This window comes from Cucurbita pepo, chromosome LG04 (assembly GCF_002806865.2).
Source record: "Cucurbita pepo subsp. pepo cultivar mu-cu-16 chromosome LG04, ASM280686v2, whole genome shotgun sequence".
NCBI lineage: Eukaryota > Viridiplantae > Streptophyta > Magnoliopsida > Cucurbitales > Cucurbitaceae > Cucurbita > Cucurbita pepo.
In genome coordinates, this window is record NC_036641.1 from 7,353,518 (window position 1) to 7,367,643 (window position 14,126).

General features: G+C 38.7%; 1 protein-coding gene across 1 annotated transcript; it reads right to left on the reverse strand.

Annotated features, from left to right (window-relative positions):
• Positions 1–684: 684 nt before the first annotated feature.
• LOC111793111 (protein STRUBBELIG-RECEPTOR FAMILY 3-like) lies at positions 685–7,800 on the reverse strand. Its single transcript, XM_023674843.1, has 17 exons — positions 7,447–7,800; positions 7,058–7,236; positions 6,756–6,882; positions 6,611–6,682; positions 5,946–6,011; positions 5,788–5,859; positions 5,624–5,695; positions 5,478–5,549; positions 5,338–5,403; positions 5,125–5,190; positions 4,600–5,012; positions 4,085–4,497; positions 2,824–3,095; positions 1,763–1,901; positions 1,465–1,601; positions 1,227–1,383; positions 685–1,100 (listed from the first exon to the last, which is right to left on the reverse strand). Exons 2-17 carry the CDS (start codon positions 7,167–7,169, stop codon positions 1,002–1,004), a joined length of 2,355 nt encoding a protein of 784 aa, XP_023530611.1. The 5' UTR covers positions 7,170–7,236; positions 7,447–7,800; the 3' UTR covers positions 685–1,001.
• Positions 7,801–14,126: the final 6,326 nt, after the last annotated feature.

Consider the following 14,126-nt stretch of genomic DNA (forward strand, 5'->3'; position numbering starts at 1 on the left):
ATCTTTAATATTTTAAAGATGTGTCCAAAATTATTAGAAGGATTAGTCTCACATTGGCTATTTACGCGGCTGGGTTTATAAGTAACAAACACATCTGGTAACAGTCCAAGCCCACCGCTAGCATATATTGTCTGCTTTGGCCCGTTACATATCGTCGTCAGCCTCACGATTTTAAAACGCATATACTAGGGAGAGATTTCCACACTGTTATAAGAAATACTTCGTTCCCCTCTCCAACTGACGTGGGATCTCACAATCCACCCTCTTGGGGGCCTACCGTCATCACTGACATATTGCCCCGTGTCTGACACTGATATCATTTGTAACAACCCAAGCCCACCACTAGCAAATATTATCTGCTTAGGCCTATTACATATCGCCGTTAGCCTCACAGTTTTAAAACGTATCTACTAGAGAGAGATTTTCACACCCTTGTAAGGAATCTTCGTTCCCTTCTCCAACCAATGTGGAATCTCACGCATCTCAATTGGTCTAAACCCTTTTGAAAAAAATTAGAAGCCACGAGAGCTTATGCTCAAAGTGAACAATATCATTTCATTGTATAAGTTCGTTGTTCCTAACAAGACGTCGCTATGAGAACCTACCTGTTGTCGTTCACAAAACACATATGATAATATATATATATTCATTATTAAGAGTTATAAGGTAACCAAACAATGGAAATGACACCAACAATGGGTTAGCATATATTTCTTCATAATACATATTACTATCTAGTTTAATAAACAATGGAATGATCACAAATGATTCACCTCAAGAATTGGAGCTCTTTTGCTACAAAAGTGTTGTCTTACACAAACCAGAAGGGAGAAGATGAATGAATGGCTAGCGAGTTTGGATTGCAAAACTCGAGCACGTTACCCCGGAGATTCGCTCGAAGATCTTCGCATCATCTTCAACGAGAAACATGGCAGATCTTTCAGCACTTCTTTTTGCTTCTCAGTTGAATGGATTGTGGCTAACTCTAATAAAAATCCATATCAACCTTCACTTGAACCACTGCCATTTGGTTCTCTCCTTATCATGCTCAGCAAGTCCTGAACAACCGTCGACATCGGTGGCCGGAATTCAGGCTCCGACTGCAAAACGTAATCGAGGTGTGATGAAGATGATCCATTTCAGGTTACAATCCAACTCTATCAGGTTAGAGCGTGGAGCTATAATAATGGCATGATACTTTTTTGGAATGTCATGAAGCTGCTCACCTGAACACATTTTGATATGATATCGGCGAAGTACGACAAGGATTTGGCAGGATATCGACCATTGAGTGAAGGATCGACCATGCTCGTCAATGCCTCTATGTCATGAAGCTGTGGAATCGCCCATCTGACTAAGAACTGCTCACCTCGGGTCCTTGTTCTATCCAAAACAATGGAAAGACGATGAATACACTAAAAATGGACCAATAATAATCGATATCGCTTTCTTTCAACAACGTACCTGTCGTAAGACATCCGTCCCGTGAGAAGTTCCAGCATAACCACACCGAAGCTGTAAACGTCACTCTCGAGTGTATAAACTCCCGATTCAAATTCTGGCGCCCCATAACCATATGCTGTCAGAAGCTGACCTGATAGCTGGAAAGTATGGAAAATGAAGTGTCAAATGCAATAGAGATGTCAAGAGTAAACTCCTGATTTGGTACCGCTCTTGTGGCCCGCACTGAACCGTGCTTTACCCCTAGATGTCCTACAAATAGAGAATTGCGACTATGAGAAGGTTAAAGATTATCGCTTACCTGACTAACAGCTCCTTTTGATATCAATGGAGCCAGACCGCAATCCGAAACACGGACTGAAAACTCATCGTCGAGTAGGACATTTGCAGACTTGAAATTCCTATGAATAACAGGTGGCTGACAGACCTCATGCAGATACCTTCAAACAAAAGATGAAAACCAAATGAATACGAACGTATACACAATTTCCCCGTTACGATTCTCATTGGCTTGTAACATCAGGCAAACCAGACCAAACCAAACCAAATATGAGAAAATGATAACATCAGGCAATTTACTTTATGCCCATATTACTGAAAAAATGCTATATTTTAGAAGGATTATAATTGAATCGCAGACCCAGTCACAATCTAATAAAGGGCACATCATGAGACACGGACAGTGAGGAAAAAGGGTTGCCTGATTCGGCTTGCTTTGGACATTATCGATTTTGTTGACCGTCGTGGAAAGAAAACTCAGAGACCCTTAAGAAACTCCTGGTGTGCAAAGCAACATCATAACCCCTCCTTGTATTCATACACAATTTGTGAGATCCCACATCAGTTGGGAACGAGAACGAAGCATTCTTTATAAGGGTGTGGAAACCTCTCCCTAACAGACTCGTTTTAAAAATCTTGAGGGGAAGCCTAAAAGGGAAAGCCCAAAGAGGACAATATCTGCCAGCGGTGGGCTTGGCCGTTACAAATGGTATCAGAGCCAGACATCGGACGATGTGCCAGTGAGGAGGTTGAGCCCCGAAAGGGGGTGGACACAAAGCAGTGTGTCAACAAGGACGCTGGCCCCGAAAAGGGGTGGACACAAGGCAGTGCGTCAACAAGAACTACACAACTAATAATGCAAAAGAATTAAAATATTTTGTTTCCAGAAACATAAATATTGAGAACCACAATACCAAATCTTGATCATGCAAATTGGATAAAATTAAGCTGAGCAGCTTAAGAGGTTAAGAATTTCGGGTAGGGGAAACCATGAACGATGGCCTAAATTGCTTAGGGGAGGGAAGCAACGACCTGTCGAAGCTAAAACTAGCATAAAAAAGGTCATATGAATAGGTTACTTACTCCAAGGCTCTTGCAGCCCCAAGAGCCATTCGAATGCGGGCGTTCCAAGAAAGGTTCTTCCTAAACTCTTCATCTGAGTGCAGTGCATCCTGCAATGTTCCACCACTGCAATACTCATAGATAAGAAGCCTTTCACCATGCTCTGCACAGTAACCACTGAGCTCAACCACATTAGCATGCCGGATTCTATCGATATTATTCACTAACTCAAGAAACTCGTCGTCTTTTTGTTGATTGAATGCTCTTTTATCCAGTTTCTTGACGGCCAGTAGCTTCAAAATCATTAGAATGGTCAAATGTTAGATATGATGTCATTAAAACACAAACAATACCACGATGCATATCAATAAGGAGACAATGAGATTCTTCTCATAAGTGTATCATAGAACTTTTTCCAACTGTCATGTGAAAATATCAATACTCAAGAAAGCAGAGTGGCCTTCTTTTAGCTACATTAGATGTCTACTGAGAAGGAAAGAAACTGTAAGAGCCCAAGCCCACCGCTAGTAGATATTATCTATTTCGGCCCGTTACGTATCGCCGTCAGCCTCACAATTTTAAAACGCATCTACTAAGGAGAGGTTTCCACATCTTTATAAGAAATGTTTCGTTCCCCTTTACAACCAACATGAGATCTCACAATCCACCCCCTTGGGGGTCCAGCGTCCTCGCTGGCACACCGCTCGGTGCCTGACTTTGATATCACTTGTACCAACCCAAGCCCACCGCTAGTAGATATTGTCCGCCTTGGCCCGTTACGTATCGCCATCAGCCTCACAGTTTTAAAACGCATCTACTAAGGAGAGGTTTCCACATCTTTATAAGAAATGTTCGTTCCCCTCTCCAACCAATGTAGGATCTCATAGAAACAATGTGAATATCTTTCATAATCTGCTGCTCGAAGTTTATAGTCAACAACTAATAAAAAGCTAGATTAAGTGGTTATGTAGGTGTTCAAATAAAAGTAATCAATACATTAGACGCTTCTTCACATTCTAGCCCAACTCAAACTAAATTTTATCCCTCAATCTGAGCATGGTTAAGATTAATATATCAGCAATTCTCACTAAATATGTCTCCATATGCTGACTACTCGATAGAATCGTAACTGGTACAGATAATGATCAGTAAAATTATTAAGACACAGGAAGAATAAAACACCAAATGCGGCAGGAACGAACTACCATAAGCATTGCCATTCAACAGAAGGACTAGCAAAGAGTTAGAAACGTAACGAAATTATTGATAGCAGCAAATTTACCTTCCCACTGGGGAGCTGGGCCCTATAAACAGTCCCCAGCATACCTTCTCCGAGAAGATTCTCCGGTGAAAAGCTGTTTGTATATTGCTGTAGGGATGCAATGGTGAAAGATTTTGCAAAAGTTGAGGTAGTTCTATGTTTGGTGGGAGGCTTCGAGGGAAGAACTTCCGCTGGAACACTGGGTACAGCAGTGACCTCTTCAATAGGAGGTGGTGGTGGTGGAGGGGGAGGTGGTGGGGGAGGGGGCGGCATTAGATAGACATCGAGTGCGCTCATATCTACTTCATGATGATCCTTCTTCGGAATAGCGCTCATTCTTGGCATGTTTGTCTCTCTCTCTTCATGAGCTTTTGGGACCTTCTGAGCTTCTATTTGAGTTTCCTGCTTCGGCCTTACTACTGCCTCGATGGGAACTGTTGATAATTTTCACAAGTCAGCTCATAACTAAGAATAACTTTCCTATACAAATTAAATAATTATAATAAAATAAAAGTGCTAAATTAGGATCTATTAACCTTTAGGTATCTGATCAACTGGAGGGCGCATGGATCCGTCATTGCCAGCATTCTCTCTCTCAGCCCTATAAGCACCTATCTGATGACGTCGCTTGGAAATACTATCAACTGTTCTCCTTCTGCACCTTGGCATAAAAAGCACACATGCCAAAACCAAGATTATGAATGACAATACAGCTGCAAGTGTTATCAAAGCAACCCTTTTAGTGTTTTTCTTATTTCTTCCAGTGCTCGATTCCTCAGGCGTTGATGGTCCATCAGCCTGATTCTTTGGTTTTTGTTGAGAAGATGGTCGTGCTTCAGGAACGGGCGGTGCTGGTGGTGGTGCTGGCTTTGACGGTGACGGTGGTGATGGAGATACAGAAGGAGGAAGCGTCGGAGAAACAGAAGAATTAAATGGGTTTCCATCCATTCTGTGTAAGAGATGGTGATGCCAAAATGAGATCAACAAGATTCGGTTCTGTGTTTAAAATAGTCCAATTCAGAAAATGCAATAAAAGAAAAACCTCATATCCTCCCTCTCACCTAAAATTAGGGATACTCAGCATCTTCTCAGGTATGGGTCCAGAAAAAAGGTTGTTTTCTATATTCCTGCTCAAACACAAGGAAATAACCATTTAGGAAACAAGCAAAAGATAGCACATGCCAGGCTAAGTTTTGAGATTTCGCAAAACTATCTATAATTTGAATCTAATGGCTGCCTGAAAACTGAATGAAAAAGATAGTAAGGACAAGTACAAGTCTTTTAGTGGAAGATCTTGTAGAACATCAAGGGTCCCTGATAGTTGATTATTCTGCAAATGCCTGCAAATTAAAAGTAATTAGTACACGAATGAACGTATCTAATTCACATCAGGCCAGAGCTACAAAATACTCACAGGGTGGTCAATGCCAATAAATTGCCTGCAGATGGAGGCAGTGGCCCACTCAAGTTGTTATTGGATAAGTCCCTACATAAGTTACAGGTTGAGTAATCGAACCAAGGACTAAAGCATAAGCACAAAAACTAAGAAATGGAACATACAAATTGACCAATTGAGTAATGGCTTGAAAGGAATCTGGTATTTCTCCGCTTAATTTGTTGTCGTTCAACGACCTATAAGGTAGAAAAAGAAAAATCTCAGGCGAACGTGAAATTCATAAGCCAAGTAACAAACTAAAAAACACAAACAGGGAACATGGGCTAACATGGCGGACAGTTGAATCAAAGATGATAATGAACTCGGAATGCTTCCAGTGAACTCGTTAGCTGAAAGAAACCTGCAAAAGATAGAGATGAATAAATATTTTGCAATCCATGCACAAGGAAAGTAACAAAGCATAAGCACTAGAGAATAGGAGCATACAAGTTCTGCATGGTAACGGGTAAACTTGATGGAATACTTCCCCCTATATGATTGTTGCTTAAATCACTGACAAGCATAGGTCACAATGTAAATGTCAGCACATAGCAAGAGAAAGCAAAGTAGCAGATGATTTATATGTAATCAGTAGCAACATCAGCAATGTAGCTAGATGTGACAGCCTAAGCATTGTGAGATCCCACATCGATTGGGAGAGAGTAACGAGTGCTAGCGAGGACGCTGAACCCCGAAGATTGGACGGTATGCCAACAAGGACACTGGGCCCTAAAGGGGGTGGACACCGGGCAATGTGCCAACGAGAACATTGTGCCCTGAAGGGGGGTGGATTTTGAGATCCCACATTAGTTGGAGAGGGGAACGAAGCATTATTTATAAGGGTGTAGAAACCTCTCTCTAAGACGTGTTTTAAAAACCTTGAGGGGAAGCCCGAAAGGAAAAATCCAAAGAGAACAATATCTTCTAGCGGTGGATTTGGGCTTGTTACACTAGATGAAATAAATATACAAGTAATGCACGCTTTGGCAGGTCATGGTTTCTAACATGAGAGAAAACGTCGTTCGGAAAGGGGATCTTTCAATCGAGAACGCAGCCAACGATTAGAAATTAGACCCATCATTGTTAATGCATAGACACACGTAATTACTTACATTGTTTGGATCGAAGAAAACAATCCCAAGCTGTCACCAAGCTCGCCTCCCAAATTAGCAGCATTAACAACTCTATATCAAAAGGTTCAGTTAACTGTGTTTCGAGAAGTATAAAATAACTAATCCAGAAAGGAAACTAACATACATTTTAATGATGTTTGAATCATTACAAACAACACCCTGCCATGCGTCTCCACATGGGTCTTGCCCAATGCCCCATCCAGGAAGATTGGGGAGCCCCAGCGCAGTATGAAAGCTACTAATAGCAGCAACTATGAACAAGAAATAATGCAGTTCATCAGCCGTAGAGATCTACTCTATTATAAAGACATCAGTAATAAAATGCACTAGAAAAACATTAATCACACCCCTGATTTGCATTTTCTTGGATCAAAATGACGAATCATATGACAAAACTAAAGCGTTTAAATTAAAATGAAGCCTTACAATCGCCTGGATTCGTAATTCCATGAAGAACTTGTGCTGCACAGATCACGAATCCGACTAAAACCTGTGCCAAGATCCTCAAATTGGCACTCCTCAAAGATCTCCAACCCATTGATGCAAAACTCACCTCGATTTCTTCTTATTCTAGAAACCGAATCCGCGCAAGCATCCTCCACAACCTGAAAGCGCCGACCAAAAAATAGCACAATAAAATCCACAGAAACCGACGGAATTCAAGCTCAACATTTCACAGAACCAAGATTAAACTCACTATCGAGCAAAATCGAAGTCAAGAACTACTAAAAACGATTCAAATCTGAATCTATTAAGAAAATAGGTTCCAGCGAATGAGATACGAACTTGCAGTAAAGTTGGAGCATGAAACTTACCAAAATGTAGAGCGAAATTGGCGTTGGAAAGCGAGGAATCGAGAGAAAAAAAGCTGGAAGTAACTTTCTAAAAGCTCGAGTTCTTAATTATAGGAAGGATTAAATGAACTGAGATTCATTGAATTAAGAAAAAGAAGTAGAAAACGTCAAATTTCTGGTTTCCAATTCGATTCTCAACTCGATTAAAGCTCAAATCGACGAACACCCTAAAAAAACGATGAAGCTGGAAAATCAAGTAAAAGGCAAAGTTGGAAACGTAGAAGAACAGTACGGTGAAGGTGAGAATTTCTCTTAAACTTCGCTCCGTTTTCTCTCTCTGGTTTTGGTCTGTGTTCTATTTCTCTCTCTACAAAAAACAAAATTTATAAATAAATAAAAAATTAAGTTTATGAACATGAATGCTGATTTGTCATGCATATCGTTTTTCAGATGAAACATGCAGAATGTACGCCACGCGCTTGAGAGCGCGTGAGATATCTTCGTATTTGCTTAAAAAGGGTTGATGGAAATGTGGACTTTCTTTATTGTATTCTTTGGTCATTTTTTATTTTTATTTTTATTTATTTTTATTCATATTGAGCTAATCATATATTTATTTATTTTCATCAAATTGTAAATTTTATAATTTCAAAGAAATATAATTTATACTATATTTTTAAAAAAATTATAATTTGATAAAATAAAAAAATAACATAAATAGTCGATAAATTTTTTATAAATCGTCCTCAGACCCTTCTAACATTTTACTTAATTTTTTATCTAATAGTACTCGACACTTTCTAAATGTTCTAATGAAATCTGTAATAAATTTATAAAATTTTAAATGTATCTAATAAATAATTGATTTGTTTGAATTTTTTTTAAAAGATTTTGTGATGTGGCATGTTGGTTGGGGGAGGACAAACCACCATGTACAAGGATGTGGAAATCTTCCCCTAGTAGATGCATTTTAAAGCTTTTGAGGGGAAGCTCGGGAAAGCCCAAAGAAGACAATATTTGCTAGCGGTGGATCTGGGCCGTTACAAAATGGTATCAAAGCCAGACACCGGACGATGTGCCAGCCTTCTCACTGTTCCCCGAAGGAGGGTAGACACGAGGCGATGTGCCAGTAAGGACACTAGGCCCCAAAGGGGGTGGATTTGGTGGTGGTCCCACATCGATTACAGGAATGAGTGCCAGCGAGGACGCTGGGCCCTGAAAAGGGGGTGGATTGTGATGTCTTCTCGTTGTTCCCTGAAGGGGGTAGACACAATGCGATGTGCCAGTAAGGACGCTGGGCCCCAAAGGGGGTGGATTTGGTGGCGGTCCCACATCGATTAAAGGAAGGAGTGCCAGCGAGGACGATGGGCCCCGAAGGGGGGTGGATTTGGTGGCGGTCCCACATCGATTAAAGGAAGGAGTGTCAGCGAGGACGCTGGACCCCGAAGGGGGGTGGATTGTGATGTCCCACATTGATTCGATTAAAGGAAAGAGTGCCAGCGAGGACGCTCGCCGTGAAGAGGGGTGGATTGTGATGTCCCACATTAGTTGGGAGGAGAACAAACCACCCTTTAAGAGCTTGTAAACACGGTTGACTAAATTTGTTCCATTTTTTATAAATTAAAATAGTAAAATTATAATTTAATTATTTTTTAAAATCATAAAAATTTAGTTATTATTAGGTTGAACGGTGTGTAGCAATTTGATTTAAATAAAGGAATAAGAATATAATGATATAATTAATATTCTGGAAAAAAGAATATAATTTATGGATTAGAAATGGATAAGGATGTTGGATGTTCCAACCCATCTTAGAAAAATATTAATGGTGGAATTTATAAATACAATTTATAATTAATATTTATAAAAAATATATATATATATTATTTAACTTTTATTTAGAAGACTAATACTTTTCTTGAGTCAAAGTCCACAAAATTATATTAAAATGTGTAGTTATGTAAGTTATGGTAAGTCGTCCAAATTGGAAGTCAATTTCTAGTCTCCTTGGTAATAAATAAATGTTTATAATTTATAATTAAAGTAAGTTTCATAAAGTTGAATTAAAAATCGAGAATAAACGAAGGAATAGAGAGAGATTCTCTTGTTGTAACAGCTCAAGCCCACCTCTGGTAGATATTGTGATGTCTCACGTTGGTTAGGGAGGAGAACAAAACACCATTTATAAGGGTGTGGACACCTTCTCATAACTCACGCATTTTAAAAACTTTGAGGAGAAACCTGAAAGGAAAAGCCCAAAGAAGATAATATTTGCTAGCGGTGGGCTTGGACCGTTACAAATGGTATAAGAGCTTTCTCAATGTTCCCCAAATGGAGTAGACACGAGGCGGTGTCAGTAAGGACGCTGGACCCAAAGGGGGTAGACACAAGGCGGTGTGCCAGTAAGAACGCTGGCCCCAAAGGGGGTGGATTCCCCAAAAGGGTAGACACGAGGCGGTGTGCCAGTAAATGACGCTGGGCCCAAAGGGGGTGGATTCCCCAAAGGGGTAGATACGAGGCGGTATGCTAATAAGAACGTTGGCCCCAAAGGTGGTGGATTTCCCAAAAGGGGTAGACACAAGGGGTGTGCCAGTAAGGACGCTGTCCCCAAAAGTGGTGGATTTGGTGGGGTCCCACATTGATTGGAGAAACGAACAAGGTAGACACGAGGTGGTGTGCCAATAAGGACGCTGGCCCCAAAAGGGGTGGATTCCCCAAATGGGTAGACACGAGGTGGTGTGCCAGTAAGGACGTTGGCCTCCTTAGTGGAGTCCAACATCGATTGGAGAAAGGAACGAGTGCCAGCAAGGAAAATATATTATAGTAAAGTATACTATGAAGACTTCATATTTGTATAATTAATAAAGTATATTACAAATACATGGTACATCATTTATTTTGTCACGTAGAAAATATACTATAGTTGAATAATTTCTCTCGTTTTAGAGTATTGAATTGGAGTCAAGATAGGGGGCTAAAACTCACGCGCATGAGATAGGCGCGTGGGAAATGTCGACGTGGAGAACCAAGAAGCTTTAACCGCCACAAAGAGGGTAAGCCGGAAGCTAGTGTTAACAATGCGCCATCACGTGGTCGGTCGACTGTGACTTGTGGGCCCTCTGTTAGAACCCCACGGCTCACAGTCACCACCCCCCTCGCAAAAACTTCCAAATTTTTAATTTTTTTAAAAAAATTTAATATTATATTTAAATACCAATCACTTAAACCGCTACGGTAAGACAAAGAAAAAGTACACTCGTGAAATAAGCTCGAGACAAATTCCTCTTTTTTTCGTCGATAAGAGTTACGAGAATATGACATATCTCGTACACGAGTTTTGTAAGGCATTTACTTCTCGGGAAACTCGAGATTCATAATTACTAATATTACGAGAATATGAACCAGATTGCATTGTGGGTGATGAAGCTTTTGAGTACTTGAGAAAATTTTGGTTAATTACTAATAGAATGCTAACGTGATATTTTATTTTTTGAAGTCGTGATTGTTCAAATTTGAGATCAATCGTCGTGCTCATAGTAACTCGAACTATCAAAGATCTAAAATCTCCAAGATTTGTAATCGGAACGCTAATCGTCTGCTGCAATTTGTAGGTGTCATCGATTGTTACATCACGTAGGTTTGTGTAGTCGTCGAAGGAAGAAGTTGCACGGGTATCGTTGAAGAAAGTTTGTCACTGATCGAGGATTGTGTCGTTGTCGTGATGCCGAAGAAGAAAGAAGAACGATGGTAAGTGTAGCTGCTCGTATTTTTTATTTTTTTTTATTTATTTTAAAATTATAAAAAAAGATATATTTTTTTAGGATATATCTAAGATTCAAATATTTATATAAAAAAATTAGAAAAATGTTTTTCATTAACTAAAATAATTACCAAATTTTTAATAAGTAATTTTCGTGAATTTCTCAAGGCTAAAATAATTTTAAAAAATCATTTAAAAAATAATAAATCCGATTATTTAATTCCAATAATTACCTTTCCGTAAGACGAATTTTGAAAATTTTCACCGCTTTTGGTCAAAAAGTTACTGAGTTTTCCAGTACGGTCGAGTAAAAAGCCAACAATAATATTCCAATTTCCACCGTGGCACGTGACAACCTTTTTTTAGAGAATAAAAATAATTAAAAAAAAAAAAAAGGGAGTTTTTGCAATTTGGCTATTTAGATGGGAAAAAAAGTAACTTTTCTAAAACCAAAAGGGTTTTTTAACAAATAATTAATTAATTAGCAAAAAGAACCTTAAAAAAAAAAGAAATTTTTTCTTTACTTTTTTACCCATCTGACGTTACATAAAATTCCCTATTTTTTTTTCTTCATATATATTTAAAAATTAGTGTAATATAAATTAAAAAATAAAAAGAAAACGGGTCGTTGGTTGTTCTTTAAGATCTTATACTACTCGGGTATCTTATATAGTGTGTGAAAAAGACCGACAGCATAAAAATAAGTCTTTTTCTAAATGATGAAAGGAAATTTGACTAAAAATGTCGTCTTAGTCGCCTTCGTATATTTATATCATCGTCTACTTTAAGCTATTAAAAAAATAAATAAATAACGTGTGTAACGACCCAGATCTACCGCTACCAGATACTAAAAAAAAAAAAATAACGTGCCTGCTAGGAGAAGGTTTTCACACCCTTATAAATGGTGGTTTGTTTGACAACTACGATAAATGTGATTTTTTCTCGATAATTTATTTACTATTTTTTAGTTTAATATATTAATTAAAAAAATTAAAATTTATGTATATAACATAAAAAATTAAGGGCGAATCGGTAATAAATAAATAATTTTTAAAAGTAAATTATGGATAGTACAATAATTGTTAGGATAATTAAAGTTAATTATTATGATAAATAGCTTTCACACTATACTAATGGGCCCGTGATACAACTGGGAATAGTTGGACACACCATTTGAGGCCCTACATGCAACCATGAGGGCCCACAAAAATATCCCTTTTTGGAAACTACTATCAATTACTTCCTTGAATAATAATAATAATAAAATTAATCGAAGAAAATATCTATTATATCTCTAAATTTTGGAGTTGATTGTTTCGGTCGGGTTAAAAGGCCAAATTTGATCCTATGTCGGTCTCTCTGGGGATATACGTCACGCAAGCCCTCGACTAGGGGCATCTAGGTTGAGGAAAGTTGTATCTTCAAACCCATTGAGTCTCACTGTGACATTTCACATTAGTTGAAGAGGAGAACGAAGCATTCCTTGTAAGGGAGTGGAAATCTCTCTATAACCTACGTGTCTAGCGATGGGCTTGGGTTGTTACAAATAGTATCAGAGCCAAACACTGGACAGTGTGTCAATGAGGATGCTAGGCCCCCAAGATGGATGGATTGAGAGATCTCACATCGATTGGAGAGGGGAATGAAACATTCCTTATAAGGGTGTGGAGACCTCTCCCTAACACATGCATTTTAAAATCTTGAGGAAAGTTTAGAGGTGGGTTTCCACGAGAACTTAGGCTAAGGTGGACAATATCATGTTGTTCGTGTCAGACCTAGAAGAGGTAAGCTCTTCCTCATATCTAAACTCTCGATACACGTCCATAAGTAATTTTTCCCCAAGTAACGTGCTTTCTACTTGAAATAAATTTTACCATTACTGTTACACGAAGGTTAGGTACATTATCGTGCCGAAACATTAGCTAGGGTATAACAAAATTAAAAAAATTTTGATTCCATGTTCATGGACTATGCCCACTTCTAAATTGGGCCACAAATAACCAGCAGCAGGCCCAATAAGCTCCATTCATACGGTAATTTTCATTTATACCGCGTTAATATCTCGCAGTAATCAATTTTATTCAAGAAATTACCTGCAAGCTCAAAAAATTACCCCATTTGAACAATTAATTTAAGCTAAACGAAAAGAATCGTGACTCAGTTTTATCAAACCAAAAAAAAGANAATGCTCTAATATTTCCAAACCACTTTAACATTATCATTAAATATATCAAACAAAATTTTAAAATTTAAGATATAACGTATTTAAAAATTAACGAGATAGATAGTAAAGAATCGAGTTGTCAACATCCTCTACGACATGATCACGTTACCTAAGTTAGAAATTACGACCCTCCACAATGGTATGATATTGTCCACTTTGAGCATAAGCTCTCATGATTTTGGTTTTGATTTCCCGAAAATTTACTTATAAACCCATGATCTTCAATTCACCATCTTCAGGGCCCAGCGTCCACTACCCTTCAGGGTCCAGCGCGTCCTCTCAAGCTCATCGCTAGCCGATATTGTCTTCTTTGATATTTCTCTTATGGGCTTCCTCTCAATATTTTTTTAAACGCGTCTATTAGGAAGAGGTTTCCACGTCCTTATAAATAATGTTTTGTTCCCCTTTCCAGCCGGGGTGGGATCTCACAGAATTACTCCGAGAAAAACTCGCTTAACTTTGTAATTACTATAATTGAGTATTGACAGTCCGAAAAAATGAAGGTACACTCTTTTGGAATAGATTATTTTTATGATCACTCTAATTCAGATGTAGTATCAGCTCATTTAGGTAACCCGAGAGCTATAATCGGGTAGGCAACTACCACCCGGAACCAAGAAATTGACAAGAAATGGACAAGAAAGGGTAAAATAACAAAAGCCAAAAGGGGTTTTGAAGGAGGGTAATTGCGGTAATTTCTCTAATTGGTGGGGGTCT

Excerpts from the sequence above, each read along its gene's own strand:
- LOC111793111 (XM_023674843.1), bottom strand. The coding sequence starts at position 7,169 with ATGGGTTGGAGATCTTTGAGGAGTGCCAATTTGAGGATCTTGGCACAG. Across the intron at positions 6,683-6,755 it reads GATTCAAACATCATTAAAAT|AGTTGTTAATGCTGCTAATT; the intron begins GTATGTTAGTTT and ends CTTTTGATATAG. Across the intron at positions 1,902-2,823 it reads GGGGCTGCAAGAGCCTTGGA|GTATCTGCATGAGGTCTGTC; the intron begins GTAAGTAACCTA and ends TTTTGTTTGAAG.